The sequence below is a fragment of the Muscardinus avellanarius genome (assembly GCF_963383645.1).
Source record: "Muscardinus avellanarius genome assembly, chromosome: X".
Taxonomy (NCBI): domain Eukaryota; kingdom Metazoa; phylum Chordata; class Mammalia; order Rodentia; family Gliridae; genus Muscardinus; species Muscardinus avellanarius.
In genome coordinates, this window is record NC_137792.1 from 70,332,254 (window position 1) to 70,355,307 (window position 23,054).

The following is a 23,054-nucleotide window of genomic DNA, read 5'->3' on the forward strand; positions in this document are numbered from 1 at the left end:
ATTGTATACTTCTAAATATATGCATTTTTCATTTGTCAAGTATACCTAGAGCTAGAGAAAACAAAACACTAGTATGGTTCTTACCTCTTGGTCATACAACCTGGATGTGAGTGGTAAAGAAGGCATCATGACATGTTGCATTGGAATGAGCATGTGTGGTGACAATTTTTCTGCCATGAAAGGAAAGAATGTGAGCCCCATTCAGGACAGTATCATTCCCCATCAACTAGAATTCCCCTGATTCCTAGGATCTGCATTTGTATAGAGTTAAATATTGCTTACCAATCTTTCTTTGGCGGCTATCCATCTCTGATTTTCCTCTTTTTATTCTAGAAGCCTTGTTGATACTGTTTATGCATTGAAGGATGAGGTCAAAGAACTGAAGCAGGTAAGGAACTAGAATAGGCATTTTCTCTCATAAATGAACCACTGCATCTTTCTTCCACCCAGTGGTAGCTGCTGTCAGGAAAGGCTCAAGAGCAAGGTGGTGAGGAATGAGTTTTATTTTTCTTTTGTAATCAATGTAGGTTTTTATTGATTTTATAATGTAGCTCTGAGTTTAAACTTCTGAGTATTGTTTATATTCCTACTTAGAGGTTTGCAATAAGATCCCAAACTTAGTTATGACTTTCCTGTTTCCTGACACCTGAAAAGCCAAGCCAATATTGAATGTGCAAGTGTAACAAGAACTATCTATCATGGTTTGTGGATTTCCCTGGAGATTTGGTCCATCACTCCACGATTCCCACTCTGCTGCTGTGAGAAGACTGACTGTCTTAGTGATGAAGGGCAGGTGACTGGGATAGACAAGGAACTAGAAGGCCTCTTAGGAGTTTCTGAACAAACTTAGGATGAGGCATTACCAGGTCCTTAACTGAGACAGGCCAATGAGGCAGAGGAATAGGAGAATGAATGTAAAGGGAGACACATTTGAGATGTTGAATCTATGGGATACAATGGTGGCACTGTGCTGGGGTTGGGAAAGAGCAGGAATCAAAGACGAAACTTCTCTTCTAGATATCTAGCTTGATATGGTGATGCCCCTCAAAGAGTTTAGGAGCCACAGTGGGAGGTGGAGGATAATGAGGGAGAAACTGAGTCCACTTTAGGGCCTGATATGTTGGAGGTGTTTGTAAGCAAGCTAGGAGGAAATACAAATTGGTATTTGGGGTTGTGGGCCTGGTGCTCAGGAGATGAGGTCAGTACCAGAGCTATTTGGGGGGCTGCTTAATAGACAGTTGGATTGAAGAAGAAGAGACACTAAGTAAGAAGAGTGTTGAATAAGAGGAGGGCCAGGACAGGCCCAGCCTTAGATTTCAGGAAAGAAGAATGCAAAAGGTTGGTCAAAGATGAGTAGGAAAATCAAGAGGCTATCTTGTCTTACAAACTGAGGGAATGGAATTCAAGAAAGAAATGTGTGGTCAGGAGAGAAAGGTGCTAAGAGGATGAACAGGAGGAGTCTGGGAAAGGCTTGTTTTGTTCGGTAATTGACAGTGTTTTTTTCCTGTCCTAGGAGAATAAAAGAATGAAGCAGTGTCTGGAAGAAGAATTGAAGTCCAGAAGGGACCTAGAAAAGCTGGTCTGGAGGCTGTTGAAGCAAACTGATGAGTGCATTCGAGCTGAATCCAGCAGCAAGGCCTCAATTCTTTCATAACCATCACTGTGCAGCTGAGCAGTGTGCCTTCTGTGCATCTTCAAATGTCTGGCTGAATGATTTGACTCAGTTTACTCACTTCTTTGGTTTTTGTTTTGTGTTTGAGTCTGTGTGTGTGTGTGTGTGTGTGTGTGCATGTATGTTTGTTATTTTTTTAGCTATTGGTTGTTTGCTTATTTTTTTTCCAAATGAGGGAAAAGCAGCAGTAGGTAGTGGCAGAGGTGGCCCCAGAGTTTTCTCCATCAACTAAGAAAAGTAAAGCTAATGAAGGCAAATGACTTCAATGGTCTTTAGATGGCCTTCATTTCAGTGCCTCTGCAGTAGCTATTGGACTTGGGTCACACTTGTTGGGCTGGTGGCTGTCACAAAGTAGCTGGCCATGGAGTAGTAAGTGTTAACCCAACTTTTCCTGCTACTCTTTCTTCCAGTACCTACTTTGCCTAACGTAAAGCTTCCTGAGCTATGATTAGACTGGGCAAAAATATAACACATTTGCCCAATGATCCCACTGTCTTTCCTTTGATTGTCACATGCCACCCTTCAATCACACTTCTTAAATTATTGCCCCATGTTGTCTATAAGACCAAGAAAACTGTAGTACCCTTACTCCTTTTGTGATGGTGTACATTTTAACTCAGTGGGGCAGAAGTTCTGGTCATCCATGCCAACACCAAATCTAGCAGTAAACTGCACTAGGCAATCTTCCCATTCAGCAGCAGAGTTGACCAACCCTTCCCAGTGCATGAGAGGCTTTTACCCCAAGCCTTCTGCCTAATGGGTAAGTTTTCTCTTTTCCCAGTGCTTTTAGACAACTGTACCGAGTGTGTGTAAACTAGTATGTATGTGCTTTGCTTACTTTTTAAAAAAGGTAGTTGAGCTGTGAGCAGTTACTTTACATTGCATATTCAACCTGTGACTTTTCATCCTTCCAAATAATCAGCATCAAGAAGATATTGTGCCCTAATAGACATCTCCCACTTACTTTTGCTCTCCCACTTATCCTGTGAAAAATTATAATTATCATTGGCCTCTTAGTAGGACCCAAACATTACTTGCAGAAATGGATGTTGGTCCAGTTTGTATATCCAGAATTGAAGGGCTCCTCTGGTACCTATGCTGGTTACCATAGAAGTTGATTATTTGGAACTGATTTATTCCAGTTGATAATTGAATCAGAATATGAATTTTGTAACTATCCTAGAAATTAGAACTGCTAGCAACCAGATTTAAGGGAGTCACAGAAGAACATTGCTAATCTAAACTCAGTATAATTCAATATCTGTCCAAGGCTTGTAGGACGGAGCAATGCAGCTCATTGTTCCTTCCCCCAAAGACAGAGGACATTGGATGGATGGGGAAGGTCACCAGAAAGAGAGACAAAAGGCTGATAAATTTTGTCTTGCTTTTATGGATGCTTGTACATGTGGGGTTTGCAAATGTTTAGAAATCAAATATGAAGCTTGAAACTTCCAGCCTGCTGAAGATCCCTTTTTTCTGGTTCTGAGGGTCTCAGGGTTCCATAGCTTCATGGTACATGGCTGTTATCTACCTGTTGCACAGCCAACATCACAGCACATATTAAAATGAGTTAAGCCAGGTGTAGTGGCTCACACTTGTAATCCCCACGCTTGGGAGGCTGAGACAGGAGGATCACACAGGTTCAAAGCCAGTCTCAGCTACTTAGTGAGGCTCTCAGCAACTTAGTGAGACCCTGTTTCCAAATAAAATAGAAAATAGGTCTGGGAGTATAGCCCGGAGGTAGAAAGCCCCTGGGTTCCACCTGCAGTACCACACACACACACACAAAAAAGTTACCCCTTCAGTCCATTATCAATCAATCATACACAGACATCTTTGGAAGCTGAAAAGTATTTCTAAGAATGGTTGTTGTTCTCCTTTTCAGCCAAGAATTTTATATATGACATCTTTCACCTAAAAATGCAGAACAACAACAGCCCAAATCTTTACATCTGCCCTGTGTGTGGTTAGTCAATGGCTTGCAATAAATATTCAAACTATGTCCATAGGAAACATTTTTTATGATTGCAAAATGCTTTAGTTGATTGCTTAAGATATTGAAAGGACTTTATTTGAAAGTAAGGTGCATATATGCATGTTTTAAGGGACTTGGCCCTTTTGATGAGAGATTCTCAGTACTCTGAGTATGAAATTTGTGCAGAGAGCTGTTTGTGCTTACACACTAAACAATAATATAAAGGAAATGAAGCCATGTTAACCTGAGAGCAGTGTCTTCATAGCTGTGTTGTTTACAATATTCTGTAAATGGGTTCCTGTTACTCTGTAATTAAACTGTTGCCCTTAGAGGCCTTTCAGTTTCTTTTTTGTCACATCCCTTCTTACACAAGCGCAAATTTTTCTAACTTGTTTTTATTTTAAAGACTTTTAAAGTTGACATTTTCAATAAGTAACAATAAATAGTGCTTTATAAGATAAGTCATTTGTTTCTCTTTTTGCTACTTGGGGTGCAGAAAGACTTTTAATTTTTGAAAAAACTTTAGTTTCATTTTCAGTTGGTATATGATAATTGTATATATTTATTGTTTAAGGTGTGATGTTACAATTAGGTACATGTTGTAGTATGATCACATCAGGCTAATTAACATATCCAAAACCTCAAATATTCACCATATCTTTGTGGTAAGAACATTAAAAGACTCTCTTATTACTATCTTGAAATACCAATAGATCTTAAATACTTATCCTCCTAACTGACAATTTGTACACTTTGATCAACATGTCCCCATCTCCTCACCACTACTCCCAGCCTCTGGAAACTACTACCATTCTGCTCTTTACTTTTGTGACTTTGAATCTGATGGAACACAGGGGCATTCTACCTCCAAGCTACACCCTCAGTCCTATTTCTCTTTCTTTCTTTCTTTCTTTCTTTCTTTCTTTCTTTCTTTCTTTCTTCCTTCCTTCCTTCCTTCCTTCCTTCCTTCCTTCCTTCCTTCCTTCCTCTACTTTTTTTTCAGTACCAGGGATGGAACCCAGGGGCATTCTACCTCTCAGCTACAACCTGAACGCTATTTTTATTCTTTATTTTGAAGTAGGGTCTCACTGAGATGCAGAAGGCCTCACTAAGTAGCTGAGGCTGGGCCATGGAACTGCAATCCTCCTGTCTCTGCCTCCCAAATGCTGGGATTACCAGCGTGTGCCACCACACCCAGCTGAGTTTGAAACTTTTTAAAAAAAATTATTGGTGCATATCAATTATACAGAATAATAGATTTTATTGTGACATGCTTGTACACACATATAACATATTTTTGTGGTACTAGGCACTGGGGATTGAACCCAGGGGTATTCTACCTCTAAGATACACCCCCAAGCCCCATTTTTTATTCTTTATTTTGAGGCAGTCCACAAACCGCTATCCTCTTGTCTCATCCTCCCAAATGCTGTGATTACAAGTGTGTGCCACCATGCCCGGGTAACATAATTTGATCAATTTCACTCCATAATACCTTCCTTTGCCCTCCCCTTTCTTGACTCTAATGGTCTTCTTTCTGTGCACATTGTGCACATGTGTGTTTGTGTGTGTGTGCGCATGTGTGTGTGTGTGCATGTGCGTGTGTGTGTGTGTGTGTGTGTGTGTGTGTGTGATGCTGGAAATTGAACCCAGGATATCCTGTTCTACCTCCAAGTTACACCTCCCGTCCTACTTTATTTTTATTCTGAAACAGGATCTTTCTAGGTTGCTGAGGGTCTTCCCAAATTGTTGAGGCTACCCTTAAACCTGCACTCCTATCTTAGCCTCCCAAGTACTGGGATGACTTGCATGAGCCCCCATGTTTACATTCCTTTCTACTTGTATAACATCCCTTTTTCCTTCCTCTTTTGCCCTATTATTCCACATGTGAGAAAAATATACTGCCCTTGACTTTCTTAAGTTAGACAGAAACTGAGTTCTTGGGGTATGGTGGCTTACAGACTCTTAAAAAGACTTTTTTGTAGCTTCTATATTTGACATTTCAGTGTATCTACACAAGCTTTGTGGGTAGTGGCAGCAGTAGCTTTCTGTCATTTGGATTACAACTGCTGTGAGTGAATTTGAAGACAATAGTTCGCTGGAAGCCCCCTGACTTCCACTTGGATGAACCCATTCTTTTAGACACTTAATTACCTTTTTGCAAGAGACTCCTTCAGTGGTTAATGTTTCCTTCCCTCAACCAATAGATGTACCATTGTACCTTCCACATGCTAGACACTATTCTAAATGGTTTACATTATTTGATGTCATGTAAGCCTCACAGCAACCCTGTTAGCACTTCACTACTGTTACTATCATCATACAAATAAACAGAGACACAGATGTTGAATAACATGCTAGTATGTGGTAGATCTGGGGTTTGAGTCCCTTGTCTGTCTACCTGATCTGTGCTCTCTCTACCACATTTCCTCCTCTTCACTTAGCATCTGCTAACTAAGGCTTCTATCTCAGCCATCTCCCTTTGTGAAGTCACCAATGAGCTCTTAATTGACAAATCCAGGGAATTTTTCTTCTTTTACAATACTGTTGATCCAAGACAGGGACACTCTACCACTGAGCCATATTTCCATTCCTTTTTTTTTTTTGAGTTTCACTAGGTAGCCCAATTTGGCTTCAAACTTGTTATTATCCTTCCTTAGCCTCACAAGTACCTGAAATTACAGATTTGTGCCATTGTACCCAGCTCAGGGAATTGTTTTTCAATACCTATCTCAAATTCTCTGAAATATTTTACCCTGCCATTTTGATAGATCAACCCCTTCTTGGTTTTTATCATCATACACTTTCCTGGCCTTCATTAAACCTTTCTGAGCATGCCCTCAGAAAAGTTTGCTGGATCTGTGTCCTTGATCTGTCACCTGAATGTAAAGTTACTGATCCTAAATATTCTTTTCCTTTTTCTTTCCATAGCCTCTTTTTGGACAACCTTGTATACTTTTATTTTTTCATTTATCAAAATGCAGATGACTTCATGTTCATATTTTTACATGCTGATCTTTCTCCTACACTCTGGACATATGGCTGCAACTACCCATGTCTATTAATGACATCTCAGCTTGGTGGTCTTGTGTCACCTCCAAAACCAACATATACAAAACTCCCCATCTTTATTTCTCAATCTGATTTTCCAAACCAGTGAACAGCACCTTGGTCATTTAGGTGCCCTAGGCAGAAACATGGGCATCATCCTTTATTTCATCCCTTTCATCAGCACTTTATAAATTTATGAATCAATAAAAGTCATCAAGTTTAATCATTATAAATTTTCCTGTACCCCCCTATTTTCATGACTGCTGCACAATTTGTCCTTTGTTATCTGTTCCTTGTACTGATGCATCTTCTTGCCACTTGTATTAGTCCAATGTAAGATGTGTTAAAGGTTTCATGTTAGGCTATTAAATATTTATAGTCAGATGGATCCAGACGATAGGAGAGTTTGAAACCAAAAGAATTGGAGCCAGGCATGATGATGCACGCTTGTAATCCCTGTGCTTGGGAAGCTGAGACAGGAGGATCACACAGGTTCAAAGCCAGCCTCAGCTACTTAGTGAGGCTCTCAGGAACTTATTGAGACCCTCTTTCCAAATAAAGTATAAAATAGGTCTGGGAGTAAAGCCTGGAGGTCTAAAGCCTCTGGGTTCCACCCCCAGTACCACCAAAAATAAAATGAGACAAAAAATTGGAATTTATGTATAATTTTATTAGTAGAAAAAATGTAAACTGACATAACTTAGAGGACCTCTGAGACTGAGGAATGGAGGAAAACATATATTTAACTGGTTTTCCTGAGAGTTGCTGAATTGCCCATAAATTTGCTCACAGGAGTGTGTTATGGAAATAGTAAGTTTGTGTGCTGACATAGTTTAGATTGTGAATCAATTATTATCTTTTAAAGAAACCTTTCTAGATATAGAATTGTTCAAACCTATTGAAATGTGTTCCTTTCTGAAGCCAAGGAGTCTGTGTTGTTTCTCTTTAAGCAAAATCCTCTGTGCTGACAGCTTGCTAGAACACATCATTTGCATTTCATTTTCTTTGAATCAAGTAAAAACAATAATTTTTCATACTTTGCTGATTTTTCATTTATCTAGAAATAGAAACTAATTAGGTATTTCAAGCATTTGTTCCCCACCTTTAGATGGAATGAAGAACTAACACAGTTATTAAAAACAACTAAATTAGATAACTTATTATAGGTAGATTATAAATGTACTCAAATAGTTACTTTTTTAAACAGCTATGAAAATTATCAAGGGAATTTTGAAGCAAAGGTCATGTACTGTTTCACAGTCTAACATGAAACTATAATAAAATACATTAACCATTTTTAATCTAAAATATAGCTCTCAGTTGTTCATTACTCCAAGAATTTTTTTTATTATTTAGATATTTTCAACATAATGGGGGGCTTGTATGTATTACAAACTTTTGTTTTAACCAACATACAGCATTATTCCTTGGGCTGCTGAGTTATTCTTGGGGTATCACAGGTGACACCACCTACAGTTGTTAAAAAAGATAGGATACTACTTCTTATTTAAGGCTTTCCCTCCAACCTCACTTATCTGTGATTAATTTTTTAAAAATGTCAATCTCCTTTATAGAGCAAGCTGGAGATAAAGACCCAGATTGCTCTACATTGGGCAGGCTCCCATGTCATCGACCAGAACTATCACAGGCTTCTAAAGGTACAAAGCTTGAGAGCCAAATTAATGAAAACATTTTAAAGGTTTCCAAAATTCTTTCCAAATACTTCTTTCCTCTTCCCCCAACCTGTTCAAGGATTTCAGGTACTAAACAACAAGAAGAACAAAAAAAAGTTAAGGAATCTTTATTTAAAAATAAATAACAAAATTATCAGAAGTTCACTCTGGCAGCAATGGAGGTTGCAGGGAGATACAACAGTTTTCTTTTAAATACAATTATTTTGTGATGAGTTCTGATTTCCCCACTCTATCTATGGTGGTGTAAAAAGGGTCAGAGTTGAAATAAGATAACTCATTTGCAACAGCCTGACTCTGTGTGTGTGTGTGTGTGTGTGTGTGTGTGTGTGTGTGTGAGAGAGAGAGAGAGAGAGAGAGAGAGAGAGAGAGAGAAGAGAAGAGAAGAGAAGAGAAGAGAAGAGAAGAGAAGAGAAGGGAAGGGAAGGGAAGGGAAGGGAAGAGAAGAGAAAGAGGGAGGAAGAAAGATGGATGGCTAGAGAGATTGAGAGAGCAAAACTTAGAGGGTGAAGAGTGAAAGGCCAAGTAAAAGAGAGATTGAGAAAGAATGAATGAGTATTGGGGTGGTGGTGTGGACAGGGTTTGCCAGTTTTCCACAGAGATAGACTTTCTAGAGCATGACATCCTCTATCAGGGCCACAGAGACTCAAAGTCTATCCCAGTCAAATGTGAACTGGGGCTTCCCATGTCCCTTCTCTATCTCCACTGTTAAATCAAATACATCACCCACTGAAAGACACTGCATGTAAACAAAACTGAATTGGCTAATTACCTGCTGTTTACTCAGAATTTGATCTGTGTGTAATGACCTTGTCTTTGCATAGGAATCTCTGGATGTCTGCATCAGTGGGGTTGCTGCTTCAGAATATAAGCTCTTATGGAGCAGGGCCTATATTAGGGTTTTATCTGCTCTGTCATTCACTCATTAGAGCCCTACATGCCTTGAGGTGTATAATAAATAGTTCTCCATTAGGAGGATCCTAGGGTTATAAATAGGCAGTTCAACAAGGGGCTTATCTTAACCGCTTTTCTGTATCAGGTAGGCTGCCAGTGTCAGCTTGGCAGCAGCCTGGAATTTTTCACTGTTCAGAGTTTGAGTAAGCCAAAGGACGTGAAGCCGGTTCCATGGCTCACTTGGCTTGGATCAGTCACATTGACGAACACTGAAGATCTTGGTTGTAGCTCAAATACTCCTCCCAAGTGAATGGATTGTTGCCCACAAAGTTTGGAGGAACTGTGGGCATTTGCTGCCCGGAGTAAGATTCTCTCAGATCCACTCCTGGATTTCAGGCAGAGGCTGGCTATAAATGGAGCTTGATTGGAAGGTTCCCGATTGGAACAGAAGGTGACTTGGGTGTAGATATAATAGAGTCCTTGCCTTTTAACAGTCAGCTGTTTTCCATTTTCGAGGGTTACCAAGTTGTTGCTCATGGTGTAATATCCTTTTTCAGCCCACTGTAGAACTATAAGGAAGAGGGGGAAACTGTAATAAGTGGGAGCACAGCATAGTTCATGTTCTTGTGTGTGTATGTTGGAGGGGTACCTGGGATTCAGGGTCTCACTAATTTGCTGAAGCTAGAACCTGTGATCCTCCTGTCTCTGCCTCCAAGTACTGATATTACAGGTTTGTGCCATAACACCCAGCTTCACATTCTAACAGCAAATAGAATGTAAGATTGGATACTGGCTTTGTGTAGAAATTGATTCTCAAGGTTCCTTCCAGCCCTTGGAGTCAGGCAGGAGCTGTGGATAATAAATTAAGAATGGGCTTTCGAGTCTGAACCAGGTTTCTTCACGCCTGGGCAAGTCATTTAACCTCATTTGGGCTCTGTGCCTTATTGGCATTACAGGGCTATATTAAAGGCTATTTCAGAGACTGGTGAACATTAAATAAAGTAACAGATCACAGTGAGGTTCCTTCTCTCTTTAGAGTTCTCGAAGCTAGCTTATTCTTGAATTTTAGAAAGTACAAATGATTTAAACCTCCATGTCATAAATTATGCATATCAAGTTCTTCTGACAAAATCTGCTATTAGCATGGATACCCTGCTGACTATGAATTTTGCAAAGTTAAAGAGTTGTCTGCCTCAGCTTCAGCACAAACAAAAAAAGACCCCTGTTTATTTTTACCTGCTCATGCTTTTGCAAACCCAATCTGCCTCCTCCTACAGCAAGGACTAAAATTAGCAAGGAAATATGAAAACAAACCACGTGTTCATTTCATGGTGTGTTTTGATCTGCCATTGTAGTGGGTGTCACCAAATTGAAAGGACTTGTGGCTAAGCCAACATACCCACTAACAATGTGCCATTTTCTTGGCTGAGATATTGAGTGGGTTCAAAGTAGTGTGTGTACCCAATTTCAAATCTCAGCTCCTAAAGAGCGATAGATAGCTTTATAGGGGTCGGAGAAAAGTGAAAAAATTGATATATTTGTCTCCTTAAACTTTTTTTGTGGGTCTGGGGATGGAACCCAGAGACATTTGACCTCCGAGTTACACTCCCTGCCCTATTTTTGTATTTTTTATTTTGAAACAGGGTCTCACTGAGTTGCAGAGGGCCTCACTAAGTAGCTGAGGTTGTCTGCGAGCTGTTATCCTTTGGTCTCAGCCTCCAAAGGCTGGGATTACAAGCGTACACCACCACACCCGGCTTCTTACATTTTTAAAAATAATTCTATATGGTGGTATTAGATCTATATGAGGACCAGAACCTTCCAGGTAAGATTCATCCTCTAGTAATAGAGAGGCATCCCTAAATGCCTGACATTTTGGGGCCCCCAAACCAAAGTAAAGATACTTTCTTTATGATGTTTTCACTTTGAACTATTTTTTTTGGTAGTACTAGAGGATGAACTTGGGTATTCTAAATCTGAGCTACACGCAGTCCAAACTAATGAATTAATGTCTTTTATTATTATTTTGAAATATACTCTCACCAAGTTATCAGGCTCTGGTTTTGAACCTGCAATCCTTCTGTCTCAGCTTCTCAATTACTGGGAGCCCAGTATATCATCACACCCAGATACTGTCATACTATTTGATTCAGATAAAAATGGCAGTTTCTCTATCTTTTAGTTCATTATGTTCACTTTTTTAATTCCTTACTTAATTTTACTCCTTGGTGCAGCATGTGCTTCAATCGGGTAGGGATAAGAGATTTAGAGCTGGGGTAAGAGAGGAATGTTGCTATCTTCCCACTGGATCCCCTACAGGACCAATTGCTATAGACTGTAAGATTGATATTGGACCAATATCAATCACACGCCTTTTGGGAGATTCTGAACTCCATGAGATATATTCAAGGGTCAAGATTTAGATTCAGGTGGATAAAGACCAGTGGGAGGTAATTCTAGGAGCTTTCTCTGTTGCTGTCATCTAAGAAAAAGAAGAAGGTGGTATGCGAATGGCTCCCCTGGGTATGCCAATATAGTCGTGTTATTCTCTCATAAATGTATTTTCTACAAAAAGAGCATATGATCGAAGTATTAAATACTGCAGAAATATGTATTGTTAATGATGGCTTTATATCACTTTTTCACATCTAAATCATGGTAAAGTGAGCTAAGTAGTGGCACCTTACATTGGTATAGTATAAACTGAAGCATAACTTCCTGCTGCAGAGTTAAAGAAACTTGTATAAAGTCACTAAAATGTAGGGGTCGTGGTTCTTGAATCCTAGTGTTCAAAAGCAACCTATCTGGTGTTCTTTTTTTTTTTTTTTTTTGCGGGTCTGGGGATGGAACCCAGGGGCATTCGACCTCCAAACTACACCCTCTGCCTATTTTTTATTCTTTATTTTGAAGCCGGGTCTCACTGAGTTGCAGAGGGCCTCACTAAGTAGCTGAGGCTGTCCGCAAACCGCGATCCTCTGGTCTCAGCCTCCCGAATGCTGGGATTATAAGCGTGCGCCACCACGCCCGGCTTTATCTGGTGTTCTTATTTCCATACCATGATCCATGATAACCATATAACTTTTACACTGACTGAGAAGCCCAAGCTGCCTCAGAGATGAGGCAATCTCTCTCTGTGTCTCTCTGTGTCTCTCTCTCTCTCTCTCTTTATTTTTTGCCAAGAGATTTATTGGAGGGGCCAGTATGAAAGGAAGAAATAGAGAGAAAGAAAGAAAGAGAGACAGAGAGGGAGATCTGTCTCTCTCTTTACATGCGTGCACACACACACACACGCACACTCACTCACACGGGCACACCCTTTAAAACTCCCTTGCGGAACACTCTGCTGACTCTTTCAAAGACTGCTCTGATGTTCTTGCTTAGATGGGGGATTTTATGCTAGTGCACATGTTTCCATCCTTTATCAGATGCAACCCATTCTCCAGAACCAGCTATTTCAATGTACAGATTTAGGGGGAAATAATCTAAGGGCTAGAATGATAGCAGCACATATATGGAAATAAAATAATCCTGAGTTGAAAAGATCATAGTATGTCGTCTGTTGTTATTTCATTGGAAAATCTAACATCTTGGCATCTATTGATCTTTACAGAATGATTTTATCTTTAATTTCCTTGAGGTTGGCCCCAGTGAGGTTGGGGTTAATCATACAGGGATTAACAGATGACATAAAAGACCTCCTGAGTCCCATTTACAAATAGCAAAGAGGGGTTAGAAGGAGGGATGCTCCCAGGCAGGAGGTCACTACCTGCCATATCGTCTGTGCTGTCAGAATAATGGTCCCTCCATCCAGTAATTCATCATTTAGAACCAATCATTTAGCAAGAACATAATGAGAACATCAGTATTGCTTCCCACCTCCTTTCGTCCCTCTAAGTCACATCTGTGCATCTGAGCTCACTTTGAGGACAAAGGACAGCATTTGAGAAGTGTATGGGTAGGTTTGTAAATTGGGCCCCAGAGGAAGAAAGGAGCCTAATCATTAAGCTACATTGGCTCTGTGTTGCAGCCTTCCTCCTTGGAGGTCTGGCACTTAGGTGCTTTGAGACTTACCAGATGCTGTTTTACTATTGGCCTCACTTACAACATGTGCTGCAATCTGAGGATTTTGATCACCTGAAATGAAAGCAAAAGAAAACCGTTGGGCTGAGGAAACACAAAACTGCTCACAAAATTATTCGGTACAGTTCTACAAATGTGCAACAGAGATTATGCTAAAATAGCTTACTTAAAAGGAAGGCTAAAACGGTGTAAAATCCTTCCCACCGAAAGAAAAGTCAGTTCCTAATGTCTTAACAATTGTTTTTTCCCCCTTTCTCCTAACAATTGTTCAACATTCAATTCCACTTACCATAGATTGGCAGAGGTTAAAAATATCTGTCTTCATTAAATCTACTTTTGAATTTTGCTTTAAGAACAACTCCCACTCATTGGTGTCTGATTTTGTCAAGCAACAGGCCACACTATATATCTATCTTCGTTTCTCATGTAAAAGGCTTAGTTCTTAAAAAGATATATTGATCTCCCAAGTGCAGAGATGCTGCAGAAGTTTCTTTTTTTTCCAGTTAGAAACCTGGTGCTGAGGCTGAGTGTGGTGGTGCATGCTTGTAACCCCAGCATTTGGGAGACTGAGACAGGAGGATTGCGGTTTGCGAACATCCTCAGCTACTACTTGTGAGGCTCTTTGCAACTCAGTGAGACCCTGTTTCAAAAATAAATAATAAAAATGGGGCTAGGGGTGTAGCTTGAAGAAAGAATGCCCCTGGGTTACATCCCCAGTACTGAAAAAAAAGTAAAAGAAAAAAGAAAAAAGAAAAAAAAAGAAACCTGGTGCTGAGAACTTTGTAGGTGTCATGTAATGGTCAAATCAAAGTGTATAACCTGAATGACTAGTTTTTTGAAATGTATGATTTTTCTGAAGATCACTAGACAGAATCTACATGAATTGTTTCTTGATTTTCACTGTGATTAACAGACCACATGGTACCAATGAACTTATCTTGTAGTCGTTTTGAGGATGAAATCTTCATGGGAACAAGATGACCCATTAGCATCCAGACCAATGGTTAGGGCAAGTGCTGAGTATTCTCTTTTCTCAGAAAATAGCATCGGTATTTATATTTATATGCTATTCTTCATGTGTATTATATTTGCACAAGCCATAGCATTATGGTCACCAACTTTATGATATACTAGTCTCTCCAACAACACTCTTTCTTTCCCTTCTTTGTTGCTTATGTCACTTTAGGTATTACCATGTTGGTTTGGTACTATTTTTTTAAAAAGAACAGGGAAAATTTGGTATGTTCAGAAAAGGAAAGGGGAAGACAGAACCCGGAAAAGGGTCATAAGAAGAGCAGTGGAAGACACTGAACATGTTTAGCTTAGGGGCCATGATTGTCATCTGCAATATTCAGACAGCTGCTGTGTAGGATAGGAATTTTACCTAGTTTAATGTGACCTCAAAGAGTAGAACCAAAGTAGTGAGTAGAGATCAAAGAAACAAAATTTGTTTCAAGAGGAGGAATGACTTCTCTTGAATAGTATGTTAATCTTACTATAATTATTAGAGCTGTTCAATGATAGACCATAAGTCTTATGGGTGGACAGTGCCTCACACTTAGGCATGTTTGATCAAAGGCTAAATAGTCCACACTCTTCTGAAGGAGATCATATCCTGGAGATTGTGCTGGGTTTGAGAATCAACACTGTCCCTTTCTAGCCCTAAGAGGTTCAGGATATCCTGACTTAAAGAACAGGGTAAAATTATAATATTTCACACTGGCACTTCTTGATCTCAGAGGCTCCACTGGCCACCGCCCTCCATGAAATACTATTATTGAGTGATAAATGCCATGTTTACTGAGTTATGACTTTTCTCTCATCTCATCCTCTAAAGGTGGTGCCAGGCTGTGTGCTTGTTTGGATTAAGGTATTCAATATAATGTGATTTTCTTCATATCTGATATTGCCAGCTTTAAAGGAGCATAGCTTTCCTCATAAATATGTGCATGCAAAGCCTTTCCAAATCACTGGAACCAGAGAAGTTATCAATTTGACAATACTGTTCCTATTTTATTTCTGGGGCTAAACATTACCTGACTCAAAACTGTTTTTTTTTTTAAATAGGATTGGCCTCAAGTTTCCTTTTAGTTTTCACGCATTTGTAGAAATTAAGAAATGACAACCTACCTTTCTGCATTTCAAAGTTGTTTTCTCTCTTCTCCTCTTTGTTTAGCATTATATCCTAAAGGGAGAATCATCGCAAAAGGTCATTTTGACAGGAGCTCTGCTATGGGGTTTTAGTTGTATCACTCATTTGGCATCTGTCATTACTCTTGTCTGTTTCTGGTGAGGATTATCATATAGACTAAGTTGCTGTCATTAATTCTATCATACCAATTGGGAGTGTGTGGCTCTGACAGATGAGCAAATAGCCCGGAAAGCTCGGGGGAGAATATGGAAACCAAATACAACCCTTATTATCTCCATTCCAGTGCTCTCTCCAGACCAGAGGCTGCGATACTGACCCTTCCTATGATCACGCCCCCCCTGGTTTTGACAGGTTTTGACAAATAATGCCTAATGAGGAGAAGTTCCTACCCCTGGGAATTGCTATAGAGAATATTATTAAAATAAAGGCCGGTGTATATCTATTAGAATAGAATTGGTCCACAGTCTCATAGGAAAGGGAAATAGTAAGTTTAACTTTAGGAGGGAAATCCCAGACTATAAAAAAAGTCAGACACTTTAAAATTGTGTTTTCCCTTTCAATGGGTTCCAGCGATTCTTGTGTTAATGGGTGTCTTATATGGCCGGTATTTATTTAGAACAATCAGCATTTAAGAAACATAGGGCATCTCCCAACACCACTGATGTTCAAAGGAAGATGCAACACTTCTTAAAAGATTTGTTTTAACTTGCAAACTGAAAGAACCCTAGAAACACTTAAAGATACTAAAGGGGCCTGCCATCAACATAGGTTGGAAGATTATAAAGGTTACTGCTGCCATTTTAAATAGACTGAACAAAAGGCCTAGGGGAGCTTAACTGGCCAGTATGAGGTCACAGAAAGGTATGAGGCTTAAACCAAGAATGGGAAGTAGAAGATCAGTTTCACAGGACTGGCTCAACCTGTTACAGCACTCTCTCTATATATTTTTTGGTGGTACTAGGGGTGGAACCCAGGGGCTTTCTACCTTTGGGCTATATAACTCATATGGAAACAGGGTCTCACTAAGTTGCTGAGAGCCTCACTAAGTAGCTGAGGCTGGATTTGAACCTGTGCGATCCTCCTGTCTCAGCCTCCCAAGCATGGCGATTACATGTGTGTACTATAACGTCCAGCTACAACACTCTATATTCTGAACACAAGAGGGAATATAGTAGCATTTTCACATATTCTGAAAGACAAAGTCATGTTATCCTTCCCATTTCAGAAATCAGTGTATACAAGGCTCTTCTTTTGCATTTTTCCCCTAGAAAGAATTTGTGTTATTATTGTTGACCACTTTGCTGTAGGTTCATCTCAGTTCCCAGATGTGAGGGCGTAAGTCACACAGCCCCAAAGGGAACCTGAGCCACCAGACACTCACATGGGCTTCAGAGCTTCAACTTTCCACTTGAGCTGAAGTGGGGCACTGTGCAGATGCAAGGACAGGAAAATGTTTGCGAGATAACAGGTAAACAAATGACTACTTAGTGTCTTCAAAAGCTAGAGTGTGATGATCAAGGTTGAGATACTTTTAGATAGGTAGGTTGTATTGATGTCAAGGCCTGAGCCAAGGTGAAAATGTAAAGTCAGCAAAGTTTGTCTTTTACGCACCCAGCTTTCCTTTTCGAGAACTTTCCCTAGTCAGAATTTCCAGGGCCTTTTTTCACTCTCATCCCTATCCAATTGAAAGATTTTTGAAGTTGGCTTTCAAAAAATCTGGGGTTAATTATTTTTCTCTTAATGGGAACTCTATGTGGAAGATATGGACAAGATGCCAGGATGCTTTTTAACTTGGAAAGGAAAGGCTTTGAGCCTACTGAATGCATCACAGGTATTGGTGGACAGATAATTTTGGAGCTGACTTTTCTAATAGGGGGCAAGGTGAGTTGTAAGTTTTAATGTGAAGGTATGATATTCAAAATGATGACTCCACTTCCCCTACCATGAGCCTGGAATCCCACCCCTCCTAAAGTGACAGCATGGTGGTATCTGCCTCCAGACATAATGAGTTCTTTTTCATTAGAGGAGTTCAAATAAAGATTGAGTAACCACTTGGTAGGGATTGTGACAAGAAAACTAAAGTTCTAAGAATTGAGAATTGAATCTGATAATTTTATTCTTTTTTTTTCATTTTATTTCCTTTTTATTTACAATGTTGAGAATTGAACTCAGTACCTCACTGAATTATAGCCTATCACTGAATTTTAGCCTCAGCCCTTTTTATTATTTTTTTTGAGACACAGTCTCCTTAATTTGCCCAGGCTGGGCTCTAACTTCCTATTCTCCTGTTCCAGATTCCCAAATCACTGGGATTGAGGGCCTGCACTGTCATGTCCAGTGTATCCAATGATTTCTAAGACTCTGCCAAACCCTATTACTGGAAGCTTTGAGATTAAAACTTGAAGTTGCTCTGGACAGGCCAGATTGGTGCCCAGGAAGAAAGCCCACTAAAATTAGCTAAGAAAATATAAATATAACACAGGGCCATCTGTAGTTGGCCTCTTGAATTTAAAAAAGCATTTTTTTGTTTCAGAATAAGAAATATGAGGAAATATGTATTGGAAAGGGAGTCAGCATTGGAAGAGAATTTGGGTAGCAAGAAGACTTTGTCAGATGATCAGGGTCCCATACTTGCTGAAGTAGAAGCAAGGGGCCTCCTTGGTCATAAAGCAGAAGGATATCATAAGGCCTTGGTTGACAGGCTTAAAACGGTCTGTCCTTTTAGAATATGAAACTTGAAACTGTCACTTTTTTCATATAAACATAAGCAGAGAAACTCAGTTAGCTGTTGTCTTTATTCCTATCCTGGGTATATGATTTTGGAATATTTATATACCTGGCCTGAAATAAGGACATGGGGAATTGGCAGTTTAACAGTAAGAGAGAGGGAAGGAAAAATCCCAAAAGCCACTCTTACTGCTATTGAGGGGAATGAAGGCTAATCTTATAATTACAGTGTTGCAGCCAGTGGTGCTTTTAGAGATAATCTCAGTCTTCTCTTGTTAGACACTAGAAAACTGAGGCTCAGAGAGGTAAATCCTTCACTCAAGGTCACACAGCCTTATATTATGCTATTTGTATTATTAGCCACTGTTTTATTGTTGTTGTTGTTGCTGCTTTTGTACTGGGGTTCCTGGAAACCCTTCTACCTCCGGGCTACACTCCCAGATAACTATTTTTTATATTTTTTTAAATTTGGAAACAGGGTCTCTTAAGCCAGCGAGGCTGGCTTCAAACCTGCGCGATCCTCCTGTCTCAAGCGTGTGTCACCACGCCCGGCTTAGGCACTGTTTTGAATGCAGCTTTATTCACATTTAAATTTGTAACACCTCCCAATAGCCTATCAGAATATTCCATGAACTATAGAAACCCAAATAATTTTCCAAGCTGACCAATCTTGCAAATAAAGGGTTAGAGGGTTAGGACTTGAGCCACACTCTAGTACCCCTAGGTGACTAAGCTCTTTCTTAGAGTCTTCACTACTGGGTTACATTATACACTGGTCATAGTAGAGAGGGACAGGAATAAATCCAGAAGTGAGTTCTAAACCCCTACTCTCTAATTAAATTATACATTATTCTTGTGAGAACTAACTGCTAAGAAAGTTAGTTTTGAAGCCCATTATAGGCCATTGTCACTGGTGACTTTGTGCTGGCCAATGGACTGACGGCTAAGAAAGCTTGAAATCTCCTCTGTCTCTGGTTGTGATGGGCTCTAGAGTGGACTGGCTTCATAAGCAGCATGGATAATGCCCAGCACCCACTCTTCACACCTCTTCCCCATGAAAAGAGGGAAAGAGCTCATAACATAGCACCCAGAATTCCACGATAGGATAAGCACCGGATACCAGACTGTACCGGTCTTTAGGAGTCCCTGCTACCAAGACAGGCAACACCTTATGTGGCCTGCCCAGTGCCTTCTGTGGCTAGTGGCTATTGCTTTCCTGGGAAATGGGGATCAGATCAAAGCACCACAGTGGAAAGACACTGAAGTGTGGATAAGGAGATACAAAAATGCAGAAAACAAACCTGGTGTCCTTTGCAACTTTGTTCAGTGGTAGCAACATATGTGAGTTTATGAGTATGTACGAATAGGCCCCACGATAGTGTACATTTCCAAAAAGAAAGCCTTTTTTATTTTTCTTAAGTAGGAATGTGTGCATTTCCAACTTTCCTTCTTTCCTTTTTTGTTTTTGCAGTACTGGGGATTGAATCCAGGGGCATTGTACCTCTAAACAACATTCCAGCCCTGTGTGTGTGTGTGTGTGTGTGTGTGTGTGTGTGTGTGTGTGTGTGTATGTGTGTGTGTGTGGTGTTGGAAATTGAACCCAGGGGCATTCTACCTCTGAGCTACACCCTTAGCTCTATATTTTATTCTTTTATTTTGAAACAGGGTTTCACTAATTTGCAAAGGACCTCACTAAGTAGCTGAGGCTGGCCTTGATCCTCCTTTTTCAGCCTCTCAAGTATTGGGATTATAAGCATGCAGCACCATACTCGGCTAACTTTCTTACTTAACATCTGATTTTGGCTTCATTTTTCACAGACATCTGTACCCATATGTGGATTATGTGTATGTACACACACATATACTTGTGCATATGTGCATATATGTATGTGTATATGTGTCTATAACAAATTTTTAAACTTTTACATTGTCACATCTTACTTTTCCAGCCTAATAATGTAGTGAAACTTTTCAATTACTTTTACCAATAACCGAGTACCTTACCTTAATGAAGCCTTCAAACTGGCTTCTAATTTCCTCACAGTTCAGTAAGGATAAGGATCCTTCACCTTTGTTGCATCTCTGTAACGTTTTCATGAATACAAAATCTTCATGAAGATTCCTTTCATCTTCTATCTATTTTGAAATAACAAGAACATGAAAAATGCCATTTGAAAGAAGAATGCAGCTAATGAGGTCTGCTTCCACATTCTCTTACATGGATCCAACAAGAAGAGGACTTTGAGCACATAAATGGGAGATATTATAAGTTATTGTCCCAGATTATTGCTCTTTGGTATTTGTCATTTACAAATTTACAAAAGCCAGCAATTAAGACAACATATTTTCTGAAATGCTGGGCAGAAATCACAGCTATTCTAATGAACTTCAATGTACCACAGCAGCAATATTCTATAATTGTCATATTTCCCATGAGCCTATAAAAACGTTTTCTGTTGAACTAATTTGCCCACTCCATTTAAATGTTCACGATGCAGTGCTTTCAAAAGAAGGTGATTTGCAATGCATGTCCATTAACTTGAGTTATAATTACATCTCTCACCATTCTTAGCTTTAGTATTTGTAGAAAACATTTGCATTTTTAAAGAAATCTTCTGTCACCAAAGTTAATGAGACATCTTATTTCTCAATGTTTTAGTAATTAAATGTATGGAATTCACTTGTGTCATCAGATAATTGTATACCATTTTTTCCTGTTTTTAGAGTTGATTTTTAAAATACAATAAAAGATCCAGTGAGCCAGCGGCCTTCACTGTCATTAGAACACAATGATTATTACAGTATATTTAAGTCTATCCAGGCTAGGTCTATGTTCAGATCGACAGAGCCTACCAGGTCAGACACAAGCAAACAAGCAACCAGACCTTCTCAGTGCTGAAGCCTAATTATGAGTAACCTAATGGATTATCTGAACCCTTATTACCTCAGTCTATACGGATAGACAACTTCATGACTTTCATTCTAGGTCTGCATCCCAAGAGAGGACAGCCAAGGAACCCTGAGAAAATGGAGTCATTTTGATGATGCCTTGTCATAATTTTGGCATCCACGCACTTAGAAACAGCCAAATAATTGATCCACTTTCTTCTGTTTATCTATGATTAGTGTCTTGTCAACACAGACAATAATGCCTCTCAGTAGATGTGGTCAAATACACAAAAGCAGGATAAATCCTAATGTTATTTTTCCAGAGAATAAAAAACAACTGCTGAGTTTACCCTTCTCTTTTGTTCTGCTAAGTGCAATTATTTAAGAAAGTAGGCTGGGCGTGGTGGCGCACGCTTGTAATCCCCGCGCTTGGGAGGCAGAGACAGGAGGATCGCGCAGGTTCGAAGTCAGCCGCACGCGCTGGTTTAGGAGACCCTGTTTCCAAATAAAAATGTAAAAATAGGTCTGGGAGTGTAGCCCGGAGATAGAAGGGCTTCCAGGAACCCCAGTACCACCAAAAAAAAAAAAAAAAAGAAAGTAAAAGATCTCAGAGGGACACTGAATAACCTGCAACTATAATGGACAACCGAAAAATTATAGAGAGGATAGTATTTTTAGAACAAAAAGCTGCAAATTTAGGAATTTATTCATGTTTGTACTATTCTAAAACATTATCATATTTTAGACCAAATTGATGCTTTCCTTCTCTAGGTGAAAATCTAAAAGAAAAAATTTGTCTTCATCAGAAAAATAATTTCCTCTGAAATAATTATAGCTAGTTTCTAAATAGTATTTGCTATGTGCCAGACACCATTCAAGCTCTTTACAAGGCTAGTTCTTTTTTTTTTTTGTAACCTAGGTTGAACCCAGGGACATTCTACCTCTGAGCTACACCCCAGCCCTCTTTTATTTTTTAAATTTTGAAACTGGAAGGATCTTGCTAAGTTGCAGGTGGTTTTGCTAAATTACTGAAGCTGGCCTGGAACCTACAATTCTCTTGTCTCAATCTTTCAAGTACTGGGATTATGGGTGTGTGCCACGGTCAGCACAAGGCTAGACTCCTTTAATCTGTGAAACTCATTTAATTTGTGACTCTATTACCATTTCTATTTCTCAGGTATGGAAACCAAGGCACAAAAATATAAAACAATTTGCCTATTATTATAAAGTTGATGTGGCAAAGCCAAGGTTTGAATTCCGACAGTTTGACTCTAATCCCTATATCTTAAGCAGAGGCAAGAATATGAGTCTTTGCTGCATAGACAACAAACATCATGACAGAAAAACATCAGTCTACTTGGGTTTCTAGCATCGTGCAACATTTGAGTAGAATTAAAACCAAACAACCCAAAAATCAATAAAAGCCCCAACTTAGTTAATAAAGGCTGGGCTTCACCTTACCTTGTCCAGCCTTTTATGAAGATACACAGCAAAAAATGCCGATCCAATCATTTGGGTGATAAGAAAAATTGTGAGTAAGTACATAAAAATTTTCATGCTGATGGGCAGTCCGGTGGTCACAGATCGGGGAGAAGGTTGGCTGTACGTTTCGATCATGCTGGGCTGAAATCGAAATGGTATCTTCTGACCAAGAAGGTGGCAGAGGCAGCATGAGAAGACTGTCAAAGTGGCCACCTTACTCAGGATTAGTTAAGAGCACACAATCGTTGCAGCCCACACTTCCTGGAAAATGTGCTTCGTAGTCTTCTCTCCTAGTAAAAAAGTTACGTAGAGGTTTTTTTTTTTTTTTTTTAAATTACAGCCATATCATTCACTTCCAGGCTTTCCCTTTTGTTAGTAAAGAAGAAACAAGTTTCTTCTTCCATACATTCATTCTTGCCTTGAAATGTCATAGACTTCTTA

General features: G+C 39.5%; 2 protein-coding genes across 2 annotated transcripts in view; one reads left to right on the top strand and one right to left on the bottom strand.

Moving 5' to 3' along the window:
* The window catches only part of ARHGEF6 (Rac/Cdc42 guanine nucleotide exchange factor 6), a gene marked incomplete at both ends in the record, with an annotated part of 134,788 nt that extends 133,134 nt beyond the window's left edge, over nt 1-1,654 (top strand). Inside the window, 2 exons of the mRNA XM_080719476.1 lie at nt 334-388; nt 1,514-1,654. Of these exons, the coding sequence (XP_080575602.1) occupies nt 334-388; nt 1,514-1,654 (196 nt within the window). The remainder of the gene's footprint in view (nt 1-333; nt 389-1,513) is intronic.
* A 7,821-nt stretch (nt 1,655-9,475) lies between these two features.
* Nucleotides 9,476-22,748, bottom strand: CD40LG (CD40 ligand; the record flags this gene model as incomplete). The annotated part of the gene is made up of 5 exons (XM_080719631.1): nt 9,476-9,852; nt 13,355-13,417; nt 15,494-15,548; nt 20,247-20,378; nt 22,593-22,748. The coding sequence occupies 5 exons, from the start codon at nt 22,746-22,748 to the stop codon at nt 9,476-9,478; spliced, it is 783 nt and encodes a 260-aa protein (XP_080575757.1).
* Between the last annotated feature and the right edge of the window lie 306 nt (nt 22,749-23,054).